The following is a 23,751-nucleotide window of genomic DNA, read 5'->3' on the forward strand; positions in this document are numbered from 1 at the left end:
AAAATTCGAAATTCGAAAATTGTTTAATTCGAAAATTCAAAAATTCAAAAATTCGACAATTCAAAAGTTTCTCAAATTCGGAAATTCCAAAAAATGAAAAATGTTCATATTTCCGAATTTCCGAAGTTCAGAAATACGAAAATTTGGAAATTAAAACATTTGGAAATACGAAAATTCCCGGAAATGTAAAAATTCGGAAATTCGTAATTTCAAAATTTTCGAAAGTCCGAAAATTCGGAAATAAAAAATTTGTCAATACGAAAATTTGGAATTAACGAATTTCCGAATTTGTTAAAAAACTAATTAGAAACTAAACGAATTGCACATGTCTAATATCCATGTCTTTTCCTGGTAACCTGCTGGAGCCCCCACAGTAGGGTAGCCTTGCCTGTTGTGAGAAGCCTAACCTAAGCCAGTGGGCTTATCAAATGTTTCTTGCCATCTCACTACCTCATATTAAATTCCCAGCGCCCCTCGGATACCCCTTTTTTTTCATTGTAGAATATCCCCGGAGGGCAGATCTCACCGTCGGAGGTAAAAGAAAGCAGCAGGTGGCTCAGCCCGGCTGAAATCTCACGTTTGGGTGGAGTGGCCCCTCAACATTTACAGTACAACAATTAGCATTGAGTTTGGTCATTATCCCTGAGTGCCTGGAGGAGGATCTCCGGACATCTGAACTGTACAGAGATATCTTCCCCCCCCTGCAAGTCTTTAGAATGGTGTAGTAGTGTGGGGTTCGGAGATCAGGAACACAGGCCGTATTTCTGGTGTTTGATGAGGCTGGTGCGGTAGCGGAACTCTTTGCTGCAGTCGGAACATCTGTAGGGTTTTTCACCGGTGTGAATCCTCTGGTGGACGACCAGGTTGAACTTCTGGCTGAACTGTTTGCTGCACTTGGGGCAGCAATAAGGCTTCTCGCCCGTGTGAGTGCGCTGGTGGAGAACCAGCTGAGACGTCTTGCTGAAGGCCTTTCCGCACTGGGCGCACGCGTGCCGCGCCGTGCTGTGCGTGATCTGGTGCTCCATGAACTTATCCACGTTATCGAAGCTTCTCTTACAATGTTCACACTTAAACTGCATCTTTTCCTCATCGGATTTTAGTGCCTCGTTACAACCTGAGCCGTTTGCATCATTGCCGTTGATTTTTGGTCTGTTGGTGTTTTGGTCAATATTCTGTACTGGGGGTGCCTGAGGTGGTGCAACATTCAGAGGGTGGGGAGAACATGGAGTATGAGAGGGAGGAGGAGGAGGAGGAGAAAGGGGAGAGGGCACTCGAGAAGCCTCATTTTCTTTTTTATTTACCAGCAATCTTGTTTTCATAGGAGCTTTTAGAAGGGGCAATGATGTCTTTGTTGGGGTGTTCTCAGAAGTCAGGGTCTGTGATTCTGATGTAGATGTTGGTGGTGTTGGTGGAATGGTATCTCGGGCAACATTACGGAGCATTGACATCTTTGTTGGGGTCTGTGGTTTGGATGTAGATGTTGGTGGTTTTGGTGGAATGGTATCTCGGGTAACGTTACGGAGCATTGACGTCTCTGTTGGGGTCTGTGGTTTGGATGTAGATGTTGGTGGTGTTGGTGGAATGTTATCTCGGGTAACATTCCGGAGCATTGACGTCTTTGTTGGGGTGTTCTCACAAGTCAGGGTCTGTGGTTTGGATGTAGATGTTGGTGGTGTTGGTGGAATGTTATCTCGGGCAACATTAAGGAGCATTGACGTCTTTGTTGGGGTCTGTGGTTTGGATGTAGGTGTTGGTGGTGTTGGTGGAATATTATCTCGGGCAACATTATGGCGCATTGACGTCTTTGTTGGGGTCTGTGATTCCGATGTAGATGTTGGTGGTGGAATGTTATCTCGGGCAACATTAAGGAGCATTGACGTCTTTGTCGGGGTCTGTGATTCTGATGTAGATGTTGGTGGTGTTGGTGGAATGTTATCTCGGGCAACATAAAGGAGCATTGACGTCTTTGTTGGGGTCTGTGGCTTCGATGTAGATGTTGGTGGAATGTTATCTCGGGTAACGTTACGAAGCATTGACATCTTTGTTGGGGTGTTCTCACAAGTCAGGGTCTGTGGTTTCGATGTAGATGTTGGTGGTGTTGGTGGAATGTTATCTCGGGTAACGTTATGGAGCATTGACGTCTTTGTTGGGGTGTTCTCACAAGTCAGGGTCTGTGATTCGGATCTAGATGTTGGTGGTGTTGGTGGAATGTTATCTCGGGTAACATTGTGGGGCATTGACGTCTTTGTTGGGGTGTTCTCACAAGTCAGGGACTGTGTTTTGGATGTTGGTGGCAACAAAGGAATGTCCTCTTGGGTATCTTCTGAAGGTGGTACTTCCCGAGTTGCATCTTTGGACAAACCAGAAGAGGATAATACATTAGACATTGTTAGGCTTTGACAAGTATCTATCAAGCTGATAGATTTCTTTACTCTAGAGGATGGTGGTGGTTTGACAGGACAATTTTCAACAGGTCGTTTCCTCACACAAAGGGCATGTGTCTGATGACGGAGAAGACCCGTTCTGTAGCGGAAAGCTTTGTTGCAATCGTTGCAGGTGTAAGGTCGCTCCCCTGTGTGAATGCGTTCATGAACAACGAGATTAAAACGCTGGCTAAAACTCTTGCCGCATTCGGTACAACTGTACGGCTTTTCGCCCGTGTGAGTTCTTTTGTGGAGAAGGAGCGTGGACCTCCTATGGAAAATCTTGTTACATTCTGGGCATGTGTTCTTAGGTCCCAAGTGGGTCTTCTGGTGCTCCGTAAACTGGCTTAGGTCTGTGAAAGATCTCTCACACTGGCCGCATTCAAACAGATTCTCAACGGGTTGCATTGTCTGACCACCTTCCTTCATTTCTGGGTGTTTCGTTCCTTTTGCCGAGTTGACCGCGGACTTGCTGGCCATCGCTGATTGTTGTAGTGTTGGAACGGAAGAAGAATTTTTGGGCATGGAGGCTGGAAAATTAGGGAATGATTTATCGCAGACAAAGGACGATGACCGTGAGGGAGACTTATTACCAGATGAACTACAACTGGGGGAAGTCAAGACCAATGGTGGCCTAAATGAAGGTTCGTTACCTACTGTCAAGGTATGGGGTGAAGGAACTTTAGATAAGGACGGTGTAGAATGGGGCTTAGAACTGGATGAATGATGGAGGATGGGCTGCACTGGGGGGGGACATGCAGTTACGGACTTTGGATGCAGAACTGTACATGAAGACGAGGGAGTGTTAGCATGATTGGAATACAACGGCGAGCTAAAAGATGTTGAGCATTTCACGGGAGATCTATGATGCTCATACAAGGAATGTTTAGCAAAGGATTCATGGTAGACGAAGGAGGATGAGGATGAAGAGTTTTTCACAAAAGGGGTTTTATAGTCTGAGGCTGACGGTCTAGAGGAAGCAGATCGAGGGGGTTTGCATGAGGATAACAGAGTGGTATTAGTCAATTGACAAGACATAGAACACGGTGAAGACACAACAGGCTTGGTTCCTCTGGTAATACAATTAGAAGACAACGACATTGAATGATATTTTGAGTACATTGGGTGATATTTAGGTGACAGTGAAGCTGTGGGAGATTTAAAGCCTTGGCTAAATGAAAGCGATGAACGTTTGCCACCTATTGCTCGATTCATGGCAGGAAACGAGACCGGAGGAGATTTCAAGACCGAAGGAGAGTTCAAGACCGGAGGAGATTTCAACATCGAAGGAGAGTTCAAGACCGGAGGAGATTTCAAGACCAAAGGAGATTTCAAGCTTGACTGATGATTGTTTGTAGAAGAGGAAATCAAATGAGGTTGTCCTCCTGAAGGGGGACTCGACTCTGAGGACAAGTTGGGTGGAGTCCCCATCTTTAATAAAGGATAAGTAGAAGAGGATGTTGTTGAGTTAGGCTTTATACCAGACTGATGAATAACCACTGCATTTGAAGAAGGACTTAATTTGTGAGAAGAAGAAGATGGGTGTCTATTAGCAGATGAATAACGTATGTAAGATGGTGCAGATGCCAAAGATTTATGACGGATGGAAGTGATGGCTGAAGATGGAGATTTACTGCTTGATGAGGAAGATGCCATAGACCGAGGCTTGGTACCAGATTGTTCACAGATTGAATTGTTTGATAATGAGCATTGATTGTTTGCAGACTGAAGACCGGTGAGATGTCTGGAAGAGGACTTATCTCTAGGAACCAACTGAGAAGAAACCGGGCTTGTTGAAGATATTGGTGGTTTAGATGATGAACTCTGCAAGACGCAAGTGTCCATATCTTGCCCACCAGTGGTCAGGGTCAGGCATACTGGAAAGGGTTTAGTATTGGATGAGGTGGAAGATGTCTGTGGTCTACCGGCCAAGGTCTTAGCTTCTGCATGAATCATAGTTGAAGGAGGGTGTTGCGAGTGCTTAGACTTTCCTCCAGGACGTGTTCTGTGATTAGTCTTCACACATTTGCTCTCGTGCCTCATAAGAGCCGGCTTGTAGCGGAAACTCCGATCACAGGATTGACATTTATAAGGTTTTTCCCCAGAGTGAATCCGCTGATGAATCACGAGGTTGAACCTCTGACTGAAACGTTTGCCGCATTCGGAACAGACAAAGGGGCGTTCTCCGGTATGAGTCCTTCGGTGGAGTTTCAGGACGGACTTTCTGACGAAACCTTTCCCGCAGTCCGGGCAGGCGAAGCTCTTGTTTTCTTTGTGTGACCTTTTGTGCTGGATGAAAAGGTTAACGTCCGTGAATATTTTCGGACAGCTAAAACACTTTAAAAACTGTTTTCCATTTTCCGCCATGTTTCCCAACTGGCCAACAAAGGTTTTTGTGCCCACCAAATTTTCCAATTCTTTATATTTCACGAGGGCTTTGCCACCTGCTATCGTGTCCACTCCTTCTGGGTATGTTTCTTCATTGGTTGAAAAAGCCCACCTTGGACTTGGATATGGATTCGAAGAAGACCACTTCTTGCTGCCGCGGAGGTTATAGGGCTTCCCCTGGTTGTGTTTTATTTGTTGGATCGTTGGATGGAATGGCTTATGGTTTGTGTTGGGGTTTCCACTCTGGTGACTCCGTTTGTGGTCAACGAGAAGAGACCAGCTTCCCACAACCTCTCGGCAGTCAGAGCACCTGTGGTGTACTTTGTCCAGCACACCGTGGAAGTTCTTGTACCTATCAAACCAGCTCTTCGAATAGTCCGCGTCCCATTGGGTCTGTTCTTCCACCTTCCATGCTGGACCTTCTCCATCCACAGTCATATCTTCAGTTTTAATAATATGGGGCTCCCAGAGGTCTTCTGAAAAAAACACAAATGAAAAACGTTTTAAAAAGAAACATTTTAAGGGTTCCTTACTAGACACGTGCGGCCGGTTTCGTTATGAATCAAAATTCGTACAACATTTTTTTTTGTTATTCGGAGATTTGGATGTACACACATTTCCGAATCGCAAAAGTAACAAATTTAAACAAAACCTGAAATAAATGACAACGAAACAAAATTAATTTAACCACTTAAGGACCCCTTCACACCGATTTCCGTCGGCAGAATGGCACGGCTGGGCACATCAACGAATATGTACGTTGCCCTTTAAACCCAGCCGTGGGGTCGCGGGCACGTGCTCGCGACCCGGTTTCAAAGCTCCTTGACCACGGCCGCGGGACTCGCGGACCCGATCGCCGCTGGAGTACTGCGATCGGTCCCCGGAGCTGAAGAACGGGGAGAGCCGTGTGTAAACACAGCTTCCCCGTTCTTCACTGTGGAAGCGACATTGATTGTGTGATCCCTTTTATAGGGATACACAATCAATGACGTCACACCTACAGCCACACCCATCTACAGTTAGAAACAGACATGAGGTCACACATAACCCCTTCAGCGCCCCCTTGTGGTTAACTCCCAAACTGCAATTATCATTTTCATAGTAATCAGTGCATTTTAAATGCATTTTTTGCTGTGAAAATGACGATGGTCCCGAAAATGTGTCAAAATTGTCCGACATAATGTCACAGTCCCGAAAAAAAATCGCTGATCGCCGCCATTAGTAGTAAAAAAATAAAAAAAAATAATAAAAATGCAATAAAACTATCCCCTATTTTGTAAATACTATACATTTTGCGCAAACCAACCGCTTATTGCGATTTTTTTTTTACCAAAAATATGTAGAAGAATACGTATCGGCCTAAACTGAGGAAAAAAACATTTTTTTATATATATTTTTGGGGGATATTTATTATAGCAAAAAGTAAAAAATATTGCATTTTTTTCAAAATTGTCGCTCTATTTTTGTTTATAGCGCAAAAAAATAAAAACCGCAGAGGTGATCAAATACCACCAAAAGAAAGCTCTATTTGTGGGAAAAAAGGACGTCAATTTTGTTTGGGAGCCACGTCGCACGACCGCGCAATTGTCAGTTAAAGCGACGCAGTGCCGAATCGCAAAAACCGGCCGGGTCCTTTAGCTGCCTAAAGGTCCGGGTCTTAAGTGGTTAAAGGGGTTGTAAAGGTTCGTGTTTTTTCACCTTAATGCATCCTATGGCAATCCGTGGCCCCCCAGAACCCCCCCCCATTTTACTAACCCCCCCCCCCCAGTGTTACTTACCTGAGCCAGTTCACCTACTCTGCGCGTTCCCGCCGTCCTTCTCTCCCAGCTTTGATTGGATAGATTGATAGCAGCGCAGCCATTGGCTCCCCCTGCTGTCAATCAAATCCAATGACGCAGTCACCGAGGGGCGGAGCCGAGTCATACAATCGGTGTCAATGGATGCCGAGTGTATGATTTAGGAGGTAACCCCCACAGGAGAGAGCTTCCCAGAGGGGTTTATCTAATGCGGGGGAGGAGCCGCGAGAGCCGGCAAGGGACCCCAGAAGAGGATGTTTGGGGCCACTCTGTGCAAAACGAGCTGCACAGTGTTTGTTTTTTGTTTTTTCTAAAAAGGGAACCTTTAGTATCACTTTAAGTTCGAAATTCGAAACATATTGCAATAAAAACAGTAAGAGATAAAAGTGAAATACGATGGAGGAATATAACAGAATAGAAAATAAAAGAAATAGAATAAAAATGAAGGAATTGAATAGATCAGAATAGAATAAAATAAAATAGAATAAAAAAGGAATAGAATAGAAAATAAAATAAATAGAATAAAAGAGAGCACAGAGTCCAGGATCTCACACTCACCCAATAGGAGCACAGAGTCCAGGATCACACACTCACCCAATAGGAGCACAGAGTCCAGGATCTCACACTCACCCAATAGGAGCACAGAGTCCAGGATCTCACACTCACCCAATAGGAGCACAGAGTCCAGGATCTCACACTCACCCAATAGGAGCACAGAGTCCAGGATCTCACACTCACCCAATAGGAGCACAGAGTCCAGGATCTCACACTCACCCAATAGGAGCACAGAGTCCAGGATCACACACTCACCCAATAGGAGCACAGAGTCCAGGATCTCACACTCACCCAATAGGAGCACAGAGTCCAGGATCTCACACTCACCCAATAGGAGCACAGAGTCCAGGTTGTCCTGCATCACCTCCTTATAGAGATCTCTTTGCCAGTCCTGGAGAAGACTCCATTCCTCTTCTGTAAAATACACCGACACCTCCTGAAAGGAGACCGGGAGCTGGAGGAAAGAGCAACAAGAAATCAGGAGTTTTATCTGAATTCCAGTCACTTATGTAAATACACATCAGATACACAGAGCGGGTAACAGAAGTATTGAACACGCCACCTATGACCTATATACACGCTCACCACACCCCCACCATGACCTGTATGACCGCTCACCACACACCCGCCATGACCTGTATACACGCTCACCACACCCCCACCATGACCTGTATGACCGCTCACCACGCACCCGCCATGACCTGTATACACGCTCACCACACACCCGCCATGACCTGTATGACCGCTCACCACTCCCCCACCATGACCTGTATACACGCTCACCACACCCCCACCATGACCTGTATACACGCTCACCACACCCCCACCATGACCTGTATGACCGCTCACCACGCACCCGCCATGACCTGTATACACGCTCACCACACACCCGCCATGACCTGTATACACGCTCACCACACACCCGCCATGACCTGTATGACCGCTCACCACTCCCCCACCATGACCTGTATACACGCTCACCACACCCCCACCATGACCTGTATACACGCTCACCACACCCCCACCATGACCTGTATGACCGCTCACCACGCACCCGCCATGACCTGTATACACGCTCACCACACACCCGCCATGACCTGTATACACGCTCACCACACACCCACCATGACCTGTATACACGCTCACCACACACCCACCATGACCTGTATACACGCTCACCACGCACCCCCCATGACCTGTATACACGCTCACCACGCACCCGCCATGACCTGTATGACCGCCCACCACGCACCCACCATGACCTGTATACACGCTCACCACGCACCCACCATGACCTGTATACACGCTCACCACACACCCGCCATGACCTGTATGACCGCTCACCACGCACCCGCCATGACCTGTATGACCGCTCACCACGCACCCCCCATGACCTGTATACACGCTCACCACACACCCGCCATGACCTGTATACACGCTCACCACTCCCCCACCATGACCTGTATACACGCTCACCACTCCCCCGCCATGACCTGTATACACGCTCACCACACACCCACCATGACCTGTATACACGCTCACCACACACCCGCCATGACCTATATACACGCTCACCACACCCCCACCATGACCTGTATGACCGCTCACCACGCACCCGCCATGACCTGTATGACCGCTCACCACTCCCCCGCCATGACCTGTATGACCGCTCACCACTCCCCCGCCATGGCCTGTATGACCGCTCACCACACACCCGCCATGACCTGTATACACGCTCACCACTCCCCCACCATGACCTGTATACACGCTCACCACTCCCCCACCATGACCTGTATACACGCTCACCACACACCCACCATGACCTGTATGACCGCTCACCACACCCCCACCATGACCTGTATACACGCTCACCACACACCCACCATGACCTGTATACACGCTCACCACACACCCGCCATGACCTGTATACACGCTCACCACTCCCCCACCATGACCTGTATACACGCTCACCACACACCCACCATGACCTGTATGACCGCTCACCACACCCCCACCATGACCTGTATACACGCTCACCACACACCCACCATGACCTGTATACACGCTCACCACACACCCGCCATGACCTGTATACACGCTCACCACACACCCGCCATGACCTGTATACACGCTCACCACACACCCGCCATGACCTGTATACACGCTCACCACACACCCGCCATGACCTGTATACACGCTCACCACACCCCCACCATGACCTGTATACACGCTCACCACACACCCGCCATGACCTGTATACACGCTCACCACACACCCGCCATGACCTGTATACACGCTCACCACACACCCACCATGACCTGTATACACGCTCACCACACACCCGCCATGGCCTGTATACACGCTCACCACGCACCCGCCATGGCCTGTATGACCGCCCACCACACACCCGCCATGACCTGTATACACGCTCACCACACACCCGCCATGACCTGTATACACGCTCACCACACACCCGCCATGACCTGTATACACGCTCACCACACCCCCACCATGACCTGTATACACGCTCACCACACACCCGCCATGGCCTGTATACACGCTCACCACGCACCCGCCATGACCTGTATGACCGCTCACCACACACCCACCATGACCTGTATACACGCTCACCACACACCCGCCATGACCTGTATACACGCTCACCACACACCCGCCATGACCTGTATACACGCTCACCACACCCCCACCATGACCTGTATACACGCTCACCACACACCCGCCATGGCCTGTATACACGCTCACCACGCACCCGCCATGGCCTGTATGACCGCCCACCACACACCCGCCATGACCTGTATACACGCTCACCACACCCCCACCATGACCTGTATACACGCTCACCACACACCCACCATGACCTGTATACACGCTCACCACACACCCGCCATGACCTGTATACACGCTCACCACTCCCCCACCATGACCTGTATACACGCTCACCACACACCCACCATGACCTGTATGACCGCTCACCACACCCCCACCATGACCTGTATACACGCTCACCACACACCCACCATGACCTGTATACACGCTCACCACACACCCACCATGACCTGTATACACGCTCACCACACACCCGCCATGACCTGTATACACGCTCACCACACACCCGCCATGACCTGTATACACGCTCACCACACCCCCACCATGACCTGTATACACGCTCACCACACACCCGCCATGGCCTGTATACACGCTCACCACGCACCCGCCATGGCCTGTATGACCGCCCACCACACACCCGCCATGACCTGTATACACGCTCACCACTCCCCCGCCATGACCTGTATACACGCTCACCACTCCCCCACCATGACCTGTATACACGCTCACCACACCCCCACCATGACCTGTATACACGCTCACCACACACCCGCCATGACCTGTATACACGCTCACCACGCACCCGCCATGACCTGTATACACGCTCACCACACACCCGCCATTACCTGTATACACGCTCACCACGCACCCCCACCATGACCTGTATACACGCTCACCACACACCCGCTATGACCTGTATACACGCTCACCACACACCCGCCATTACCTGTATACACGCTCACCACACACCCGCCATTACCTGTATACACGCTCACCACGCACCCCCACCATGACCTGTATACACGCTCACCACGCACCCACCATGGCCTGTATACACGCTCACCACACACCCGCCATGACCTGTATACACGCTCACCACGCACCCGCCATGACCTGTATACACGCTCACCACGCACCCACCATGACCTGTATACACGCTCACCACACACCCACCATGACCTGTATACACGCTCACCACACACCCACCATGACCTGTATACACGCTCACCACACACCCACCATGACCTGTATACACGCTCACCACACACCCGCCATGACCTGTATACACGCTCACCACACACCCACCATGACCTGTATACACGCTCACCACACACCCGCCATGACCTGTATACACGCTCACCACACCCCCACCATGACCTGTATACACGCTCACCACACACCCGCCATGACCTGTATACACGCTCACCACACACCCGCCATGACCTGTATACACGCTCACCACACACCCGCCATGACCTGTATACACGCTCACCACACACCCACCATGACCTGTATACACGCTCACCACACACCCGCCATGACCTGTATACACGCTCACCACACACCCGCCATGACCTGTATACACGCTCACCACTCCCCCGCCATGACCTGTATACACGCTCACCACACACCCGCCATGACCTGTATACACGCTCACCACACACCCACCATGACCTGTATACACGCTCACCACACACCCGCCATGACCTGTATGACCGCTCACCACACACCCGCCATGACCTGTATACACGCTCACCACGCACCCACCATGACCTGTATGACCGCTCACCACACACCCGCCATGACCTGTATACACGCTCACCACTCCCCCGCCATGACCTGTATGACCGCTCACCACACACCCGCCATGACCTGTATACACGCTCACCACACACCCCCCATGACCTGTATACACGCTCACCACACACCCCCCATGACCTGTATGACCGCTCACCACACACCCACCATGACCTGTATACACGCTCACCACACACCCGCCATGACCTGTATACACGCTCACCACACACCCGCCATGACCTGTATACACGCTCACCACTCCCCCACCATGACCTGTATACACGCTCACCACTCCCCCGCCATGACCTGTATACACGCTCACCACGCACCCGCCATGGCCTGTATGACCGCCCACCACGCACCCACCATGACCTGTATACACGCTCACCACTCACCCGCCATGACCTGTATACACGCTCACCACGCACCCGCCATGGCCTGTATGACCGCCCACCACACACCCGCCATGACCTGTATACACGCTCACCACGCACCCGCCATGACCTGTATACACGCTCACCACTCCCCCGCCATGACCTGTATACACGCTCACCACACCCCCACCATGACCTGTATACACGCTCACCACACACCCGCCATTACCTGTATACACGCTCACCACGCACCCACCATGACCTGTATACACGCTCACCACTCCCCCGCCATGACCTGTATACACGCTCACCACACACCCCCCATGACCTGTACACACGTTCACCACTCCCCCGCCATGACCTGTATACACGCTCACCACACACCCGCCATGACCTGTATGACCGCTCACCACACACCCGCCATGACCTGTATACACGCTCACCACGCACCCGCCATGACCTGTATACACGCTCACCACTCCCCCGCCATGACCTGTATACACGCTCACCACTCCCCCGCCATGACCTGTATACACGCTCACCACACCCCCACCATGACCTGTATACACGCTCACCACACACCCGCCATGACCTGTATACACGCTCACCACGCACCCGCCATGTCCTGTATACACGCTCACCACACACCCACCATGACCTGTATACACGCTCACCACACACCCACCATGACCTGTATACACGCTCACCACACACCCGCTATGACCTGTATACACGCTCACCACACACCCGCCATGACCTGTATACACGCTCACCACACACCCGCCATGACCTGTATACCCGCTCACCACACACCCGCCATGACCTGTATACACGCTCACCACTCCCCCGCCATGACCTGTATACACGCTCACCACACACCCGCCATGACCTGTATACCCGCTCACCACACACCCGCCATGACCTGTATACACGCTCACCACACCCCCACCATGACCTGTATACACGCTCACCACTCCCCCGCCATGACCTGTATACACGCTCACCACACACCCGCCATGACCTGTATACCCGCTCACCACACACCCGCCATGACCTGTATACACGCTCACCACTCCCCCGCCATGACCTGTATACACGCTCACCACACACCCGCCATGACCTGTATACACGCTCACCACACACCCGCCATGACCTGTATACACGCTCACCACGCACCCACCATGACCTGTATACACGCTCACCACACCCCCACCATGACCTGTATACACGCTCAGCACACACCCGCCATGACCTGTATACACGCTCACCACGCACCCGCCATGACCTGTATACACGCTCACCACACACCCGCCATGACCTGTATACACGCTCACCACGCACCCGCCATGACCTGTATACACGCTCACCACACACCCGCCATTACCTGTATACACGCTCACCACGCACCCCCACCATGACCTGTATACACGCTCACCACACACCCGCTATGACCTGTATACACGCTCACCACACACCCGCCATGACCTGTATGCCCGATCACCACGCACCCGCCATGACCTGTATACACGCTCACCACACACCCGCCATTACCTGTATGACCGCTCACCACGCACCCGCCATGACCTGTATACACGCTCACCACACACCCGCCATGACCTGTATACACGCTCACCACGCACCCGCCATGACCTGTATACACGCTCACCACACACCCGCCATTACCTGTATACACGCTCACCACGCACCCCCACCATGACCTGTATACACGCTCACCACACACCCGCTATGACCTGTATACACGCTCACCACACACCCGCCATGACCTGTATGCCCGATCACCACGCACCCGCCATGACCTGTATACACGCTCACCACACACCCGCCATTACCTGTATACACGCTCACCACGCACCCCCACCATGACCTGTATACACGCTCACCACGCACCCACCATGGCCTGTATACACGCTCACCACACACCCGCCATGACCTGTATACACGCTCACCACGCACCCGCCATGACCTGTTTACACGCTCACCACGCACCCACCATGACCTGTATACACGCTCACCACACACCCACCATGACCTGTATACACACTCACCACACACCCACCATGACCTGTATGACCGCTCACCACACACCCACCATGACCTGTATACACGCTCACCACACACCCACCATGACCTGTATACACGCTCACCACACACCCGCCATGACCTGTATACACGCTCACCACACACCCGCTATGACCTGTATACACTCTCACCACACACCCGCCATGACCTGTATACACGCTCACCACACACCCGCCATGACCTGTATACACGCTCACCACACACCCGCTATGACCTGTATACACGCTCACCACACACCCGCCATGACCTGTATACACGCTCACCACTCCCCCGCCATGACCTGTATACACGCTCACCACACCCCCACCATGACCTGTATACACGCTCACCACACCCCCACCATGACCTGTATACACGCTCACCACACACCCGCTATGACCTGTATACACGCTCACCACACACCCACCATGACCTGTATACACGCTCACCACACACCCGCCATGGCCTGTATACACGCTCACCACTCACCCCCCATGTCATGTATACACGCCCACCACTACCCCCCATGTCCTGTATACACGCCCACCACACCCCCATGTCCTGTATACACGCCCACCACTCACCCCCATGTCCTGTATACACGCCCACCACACCCCCCATGTCCTGTATACACGCCCACCACTCACCCCCATGTCCTGTATACACGCCCACCACACCCCCCATGTCCTGTATACACGCCCACCACACCCCCCATGTCCTGTATACACGCCCACCACACACCCCCCATGTCCTGTATACACGCCCACCACACCCCCCATGTCCTGTATACACGCCCACCACTCACCCCCCATGTCCTGTATACACGCCCACCACTCACCCCCCATGTCCTGTATACACGCCCACCACACCCCCCATGTCCTGTATACACGCCCACCACACCCCCCATGTCCTGTATACACGCCCACCACTCACCCCCCATGTCCTGTATACACGCTCACCACGCACCCCCCATGACCTGTATACACGCTCACCACACACCCGCCATGACCTGTATACACGCTCACCACACACCCGCCATGACCTGTATATACGCTCACCACACACCCGCCATGACCTGTATACACGCTCACCACACACCCGCCATGACCTGTATACACGCTCACCACACACCCGCCATGACCTGTATACACGCTCACCAGACACCCCCCATGACCTGTATACACGCTCACCACGCACCCACCATGACCTGTATACACGCTCACCACACCCCCACCATGACCTGTATACACGCTCACCACGCACCCACCATGACCTGTATACACGCTCACCACGCACCCACCATGACCTGTATACACGCTCACCACACACCCGCCATGACCTGTATGACCGCTCACCACGCACCCGCCATGACCTGTATACACGCTCACCACGCACCCGCCATGACCTGTATACACGCTCACCACGCACCCGCCATGACCTGTATACACGCTCACCACACACCCGCCATGACCTGTATACACGCTCACCACGCACCCGCCATGACCTGTATGACCGCTCACCACGCACCCCCCATGACCTGTATACACGCTCACCACACACCCGCCATTACCTGTATACACGCTCACCACGCACCCCCCATGACCTGTATACACGCTCACCACGCACCCACCATGACCTGTATACACGCTCACCACACACCCGCCATGACCTGTATACACGCTCACCACACACCCGCCATGACCTGTATACACGCTCACCACGCACCCGCCATGACCTGTATACACGCTCACCACGCACCCGCCATGTCCTGTATACACGCTCACCACACACCCGCCATGACCTGTATGACCGCTCATCACGCACCCGCCATGACCTGTATACACGCTCACCACACACCCGCCATGACCTGTATACACGCTCACCACACACCCGCCATGACCTGTATACACGCTCACCACACACCCGCCATGACCTGTATACACGCTCACCACTCCCCCGCCATGACCTGTATACACGCTCACCACACCCCCCCCATGACCTGTATACACGCTCACCACACACCCGCCATGACCTGTATACACGCTCACCACACACCCGCCATGACCTGTATACACGCTCACCACACACCCGCTATGACCTGTATACACGCTCACCACACACCCACCATGACCTGTATACACGCTCACCACGCACCCGCCATGACCTGTATACACGCTCACCACACACCTACCATGACCTGTATACACGCTCACCACACCCCCACCAAGACCTGTATACACGCTCACCACACACCCACCATGACCTGTATACACGCTCACCACACACCCACCATGACCTGTATACACGCTCACCACGCACCCACCATGACCTGTATACACGCTCACCACACACCCGCCATGACCTGTATACACGCTCACCACACACCCGCCATGACCTGTATACACGCTCACCACGCACCCGCCATGACCTGTATACACGCTCACCACGCACCCGCCATGTCCTGTATACACGCTCACCACACACCCGCCATGACCTGTATGACCGCTCATCACGCACCCGCCATGACCTGTATACACACTCACCACACACCCGCCATGACCTGTATACACGCTCACCACACACCCGCCATGACCTGTATACACGCTCACCACACACCCGCCATGACCTGTATACACGCTCACCACTCCCCCGCCATGACCTGTATACACGCTCACCACACCCTCCCCATGACCTGTATACACGCTCACCACACACCCACCATGACCTGTATGACCGCTCACCACGCACCCCCCATGACCTGTATACACGCTCACCACACACCCACCATGACCTGTATACACGCTCACCACGCACCCACCATGACCTGTATACACGCTCACCACACACCCGCCATGACCTGTATACACGCTCACCACGCACCCGCCATGACCTGTATACCCGCTCACCACGCACCCGCCATGACCTGTATACACGCTCACCACGCACCCACCATGACCTGTATACACGCTCACCACACACCCGCCATGACCTGTATACACGCTCACCACGCACCCGCCATGACCTGTATACCCGCTCACCACACACCCGCCATGACCTGTATACACGCTCACCACACACCCACCATGACCTGTATACACGCACACCACACACCCGCTATGACCTGTATACACGCACACCACACACCCGCTATGACCTGTATACACGCTCACCACGCACCCGCCATGTCCTGTATACACGCTCACCACACACCCGCCATGACCTGTATACACGCTCACCACTCCCCCGCCATGACCTGTATACACGCTCACCACGCACCCACCATGACCTGTATACACGCTCACCACTCCCCCGCCATGACCTGTATACACGCTCACCACGCACCCGCCATGACCTGTATGACCGCTCACCACGCACCCGTCATGGCCTGTATGCACGCTCCCCACGCACCCGCCATGACCTGTATACACGCTCACCACACACCCGCCATGACCGGTATACACGCTCACCACGCACCCCCCATGACCTGTATGACCGCTCACCACGCACCCACCATGACCTGTATACACGCTCACCACACATCCGCTATGACCTGTATACACGCTCACCACACCCCCACCATGACCTGTATACACGCTCACCACACACCCGCCAATAACCTGTATACACGCTCACCACGCACCCACCATGACCTGTATACACGCTCACCACGCACCCACCATGGCCTGTATACCCGCTCACCACGCACCCGCCATGACCTGTATACACGCTCACCACACACCCGCCATGGCCTGTATACACGTTCACCACGCACCCGCCATGACCTGTATACACGCTCACCACGCACCCACCATGACCTGTATACACGCTCACCACGCACCCGCCATGACCTGTATACACGCTCACCACGCACCCGCCATGACCTGTATGACCGCTCACCACACACCCCCCATGACCTGTATACACGCTCACCACGCACCCTCCATGACCTGTATACACGCTCCCCACGCACCCGCCATGACCTGTATACACGCTCACCACACACCCGCCATGACCGGTATACACGCTCACCACGCACCCCCCATGACCTGTATGACCGCTCACCACGCACCCACCATGACCTGTATACACGCTCACCACACACCCGCTATGACCTGTATACACGCTCACCACACCCCCACCATGACCTGTATACACGCTCACCACACACCCGCCAATAACCTGTATACACGCTCACCACGCACCCACCATGACCTGTATACACGCTCACCACGCACCCACCATGGCCTGTATACCCGCTCACCACGCACCCGCCATGACCTGTATACACGCTCACCACACACCCGCCATGGCCTGTATACACGTTCACCACGCACCCGCCATGACCTGTATACACGCTCACCACGCACCCACCATGACCTGTATACACGCTCACCACGCACCCGCCATGACCTGTATACACGCTCACCACGCACCCGCCATGACCTGTATGACCGCTCACCACACACCCCCCATGACCTGTATACACGCTCACCACGCACCCTCCATGACCTGTATACACGCTCACCACGCACCCTCCATGACCTGTATACACGCTCACCACACAACACTCCATTGCTGAAGAAGAAGCATGGTGGTGAAGATCGGGTAAAGTTTGCTGCACAACATTTAGACAAGACTGTGAAATTCGGGAGAATATCGTCTGGTCAGATGAGACCAACATGTAACTCTTTGGAGTCCATCATACACCCCATGTTTGAAGGTCACATCACCCCAAAAAACACCCGATACCAACAGTGAGGTTTGGAGGCGGGAACATCATGGTGGGGGCGGGGCTGTATTTCAGCATACGGTACCGGCAAACTTCCTATCATTGAAGGAAGGATGAATGGCGATAAAAATCTGCTGCCATCTACCAGGATGATGGAGATGAAAGGAGGGAGGAGATCTCAGGAGGACAATCCTCCCAAAGCCAAGGAGAAAGAAAATAAGGAACCGCCCAGCCAATCACATGACTGGAATCCAACAGAAAAACTCTGGAAAGAACCAAAGATCAGAGATCATAGAAGAGGAACCTTCAAGATTTGTGTGGAAGAAATGGGCCAAAATCCCACCTGAGCAACGCGTTTCTCCATACAGGAGGCGTCTTCAAGCCGTCATTACCAACAAAGGATTTTGCACCAAGTACTAAATACATTTCAGTTTAATATTTCCCCCGTGTCCTTCCATTCCATTACACAGAACTTAATTTCTGAACTTATTTGTTTTGGTGTCTTTGTATGTATGGTTTGTTACCGACATGTGGGGAACATTTCATGTCACCTTTACTAATAGATTTACATGGGTGACGGGTTCAATACTTATGTTACCCCTTGTGTATATACAGGGGGGGGGGGGAATACCGATCGTCTCCCCTTCAGATTGTTACATAGAAATGAAGGGTCTATCATTTTTCTCTTAGGTGTATTTTATATGATAGAGACAGAAGATCAACCAAAACTCCAGAGAGATCACATGATACAAATGTTATAAATGGAGGAAAATAAGTATTTGACCCCCTTAGTAGTTGGGGGAGGTTCCTTAGTAGTTGGGGGAGGTTCCTTAGTAGTTGGGGGAGGTTCCTTGTTGGGAAGCACAGAGGTCAGACGTTTCTTGTAGGTGGTGATCAGGTCTCCACACATCTCAGGAGGGATTTTCTCTTCTCTAAATCCTGAAGGTTTCTTGGCAACTCGAAGTTTCATCTCCTCCATACATTTTCTATGGGATTAAGGTCTGGAGAGTAAAAATAAGAATTTGATCCCCCAAGCAAGACAATACTTAGTAGTTGGTGGAGAAACCCTTGTTGGCCAAACCCTTGTTGGCCAAGGTTTCTTGGCTGTCTCTTGGCAACTCAAAGTTTCAGCTTCTCCATACATTTTCTATAGGATTAAGGTCTGGAGACCGGCTAGGTCACTCCTTGACCTTCATGTGCTTCTTCTTGAGCCCCTCCTTTGTTGCCTTGGCAGTATGTTTTGGGTCATTGTCATGCTGGAAGACCCGTCCATGACCCATCTTCAGTGTTCTGTCTGAGGGAAGAAGGTTCTCCTCCAAGATCTTACAATACACGGCCCCGCCCATTGGCCCCTCAATGCGGCAAAGTCGGCCTGGACCTTTATCAGAGGAACCCCCCAAATCCTCATGTTTCCCCCTCCCCATGTGACTGTAGGGATGGAGTTCTTAGGGTCATAGTCACCATTTTTCTTCCTCCGACAGCGAGTCGAGTTGATGCCAAAGAGATGAATTCTAGTCTCATCTGACCTCAGAACTTTCTCCCGATCTTCTCTGACCTCAGAACTTTCTCCCGATCTTCTCTGACCTCAGAACTTTCTCCAGATCTTCTCTGACCTCAGAACTTTCTCCCGATCTTCTCTGACCTCAGAACTTTCTCCCGATCTTCTCTGACCTCCGAACTTTCTCCCGATCTTCTCTGACCTCAGAACTTTCTCCAGATCTTCTCTGACCTCAGAACTTTCCCCCGATCTTCTCTGACCTCAGAACTTTCTCCAGATATTCTCTGACCTCAGAACTTTCTCCAGATATTCTCTGACCTCAGAACTTTCTCCAGATCTTCTCTGACTTCAGAACTTTCTCTCGATCTTCTCTGACCTCAGAACTTTCTCCCGATCTTCTCTGACCTCAGAACTTCCTCCCGATCTTCTCTGACCTCAGAACATTCTCCCGATCTTCTCTGACCTCAGAACTTTCTCCCGATCTTCTCTGACCTCAGAACTTTCTCCCGATCTTCTCTGACCTCAGAACTTTCTCCCGATCTTCTCTGACCTCAGAACTTTCTCCCGATCTTCTCTGACCTCAGAACTTTCTCCCGATCTTCTCTGACCTCAGAACTTTCTCCCGATCTTCTCTGACCTCAGAACTTTCTCCCGATCTTCTCTGAATCATTTAGATGATCATTGGGAGACTTCAGACATTCTGTATTTGTGTCTTCCTGAGGAGGGGCCCTGCGGGGGCTTCAGGATTCCAATCCATGGCGGTGTAGTGTGTCACCAATGGTGTGTTTGGTGACTGGGGTCCCAACGGCCTTGAGATCCTTCACAAGCTCCTCCCATGTAGTTCTGGGCGGATCCCTCACTTTTCTCATGACCATCCTCACCCCATGAGGAGAAATCTTCCATGGAGCTCCAAACCGAGGAGGACGATCGATGGATATTTTGTATTTCTTCCAATCGCTCCAACAGTCGTCTCCTTCTCACCGAGATTCTTGCTGATGGTCTTGTAGCCCATACCAGCCTTGCGCCGATCTCCGATCTTCTCCCCGACATCCTCTGACAGATCTTTGGTCTTCCCCATGATGGTGAGATGTGATTGGAGGAAAGAGATTCTGTGGACAGGTGTCTTCTATACACATAACGAGCTGTCGTTAGAAGAACCTTCTTACATTGACGGGACTTATCTGTGGACCACATGAGCGCCCCCTGGAGCCAGTCTGTGGGGGGAGAATTATTGTTGGTCGGGGGTCAAATACTTATTTTACTCACCAGACCTTAATCCTATAGAACATGTATGGAGGGAGCTGAAACTTCATGTTGCCAGGCAACAGCCAAAAAATCTTGGCCAACAAGGGTTTGGCCAACAAGGGTTTCTTCACCTACTGTAGCCACTCTGTGGGGGGGGGGGGGGGGGGGACAGAATTATTGTTGATTGGTGGAGGATCAAATATTTTACTCACCAGACCTTAATCTCATAGAAAATGTATGGAGGGATCTGAAATTTTGAGTTGCAAAGCGACAGCCAAGAAACCTTGGCCAACAAGGGTTTGGCCAACAAGGGTTTGGCCAACGAGGGTTCCTTCACCTACTGTAGCCAGTCTGTGTGGGGGGGGGGGCAGAATTATTGTTGGTTGGTCGGATGATCAAATACTTATTTTATTCACCAGACCTTAATCCAGTAGAAAATTTATGGAGGAGCTGAAACTTCGAGTTGCCAAGCGACAGCCAAGAAACCTTGGCCAACAAGGGTTTCTTCACCTACCGTAGCCAGTCTGTGGGGTGGGGGGGCAGAATTATTGTTGATTGGTGGAGGATCAAATATTTCACTCACCAGACCTTAATCCTATAGAAAATGTATGGAGGGAGCTGAAACTTCGAGTTGCCAAGCGACAGCCAAGAAACCTTGGCCAACAAGGGTTTGGCCAACAAGGGTTTCTTCACCTACTGTAGCCACTCTGTAGGGGGAGAATTATTGTTGAGTGAGAGTACCACTCTAAAAAAACAGCAAAGTTCAATGTGGTCAAACAGCGCTAAAAATTGGTAGTGATTGTCCAATTTCAAATAAAATAAAATAACATGCAGGTATTCATTGGAAACGGATTAGGGAGATCAAGGTAGTGAAGAAAGTTGATAGAATATTCTACACCTCTTCCCAGGATAAGTCACCACTTGTGGGGCACACTCCCCTTCGGGGTACTCACTCACCAAAAGGCAAAATATAGTATGCACTGAAAGGTATCTTTACTCTCTGGATCCTCCGTTTCTCAAGTGGGTATCAGGCAAAGGGTCAGCTCCACATAAAAACAGAGAAGGGTACCAGACAATAGTGTAATCCCGTTTTTATTAAATAAATGACGCCCTCTGTAGAAGCTGATTGGACAGCGAAACTGGTCAGGGTAAGATTCTTACGGCGACCCGGAAGTGACGCGTGCGCTCCAAGCGTGCGTTCCATAGTGTACTCTGCCCATACGACGGTTTCCATTCGACGGTTTCCTGCAAACTTTGGCTAGCAAACCTGTTTGTGAAGTTTACCTGGGAGATTGGATGCCGGTCAGAGGACACCTTCACTTACCGATGATCCATGTGTGTTACCATCTATTGTGCGGTACGTGCATATTGAGCGGGGATCTGCTGTTTTAAAAGGGATTGCTTCATTTATTTAATAAAAACGGGATTACACTATTGTCTGGTACCCTTCTCTGTTTTTATGTGGAGCTGACCCTTTGCCTGATACCCACTTGAGAAACGGAGGATCCAGAGAGTAAAGATACCTTTCAGTGCATACTATATTTTGCCTTTTGGTGAGTGAGTACCCCGAAGGGGAGTGTGCCCCACAAGTGGTGACTTATCCTGGGAAGAGGTGTAGAATATTCTATCAACTTTCTTCACTACCTTGATCTCCCTAATCCGTTTCCAATGAATACCTGCATGTTATTTTATTTTATTTGAAATTGGACAATCACTACCAATTTTTAGCGCTGTTTGACCACATTGAACTTTGCTGTTTTTTTAGAGTGGTACTCTCACTTTTATGTTTTGATACATACGTCTTTTTGATAGTATGTTTTAAATAGCTGCTTCTTTACACACTATTACCTATCTATATGATATTTTATCAAATATTAATATATATATCCATATTTAATATCTGGAAGTTTATGTATCAGACCATTACCTTCCTGGTGATTGACTGAATTGTCAACATATCAGCTGTGGCCTGGCTTCCTGGCGCTAAGGCGTGTCACTAGGCCTTGTGTGGCACTGTATTTAGATTTGGAGAATTATTGTTGGTCGGACGATCAAATATTTGATTTATTCACCAGACCTTAATCTCATCGAAAATGTATAGAGGAACTGAAACTTCGAGTTTGCAAGTGACAGCCAACAAGGGTTTGGCCAAGGAGGGTTTGGCCAACGAGGGTTCCTTCACCTACGGTAGCCAGTCTGTGGGGGGGGGGGCAGAATTATTGTTGGTTGGTGGAGGATC

The 23,751-nt window shown here is 51.3% G+C and overlaps 1 protein-coding gene across 2 annotated transcripts in view; it reads right to left on the reverse strand.

The window, feature by feature from the left end:
- Nucleotides 1–267: 267 nt before the first annotated feature.
- The window catches only part of LOC120941722 (mucin-2-like), a 24,901-nt gene continuing 1,417 nt past the window's right edge, over nucleotides 268–23,751 (reverse strand). The window contains exons 2-3 of one of the 2 annotated variants that reach the window (XM_040355343.1): nucleotides 7,490–7,616; nucleotides 268–5,287 (exon numbers count right to left, since the gene is read on the reverse strand). In XM_040355343.1, the coding sequence (XP_040211277.1) occupies nucleotides 744–5,287; nucleotides 7,490–7,616 (4,671 nt within the window). In that variant the 3' untranslated portion in view covers nucleotides 268–743. Of the gene's footprint in view, nucleotides 5,288–7,165; nucleotides 7,617–23,751 lie in introns of both variants that reach the window. The other variant, XM_040355342.1, reaches the window with a different exon arrangement.

Source organism: Rana temporaria, chromosome 5 (genome assembly GCF_905171775.1).
Source record: "Rana temporaria chromosome 5, aRanTem1.1, whole genome shotgun sequence".
Taxonomy (NCBI): Eukaryota; Metazoa; Chordata; class Amphibia; order Anura; family Ranidae; genus Rana; species Rana temporaria.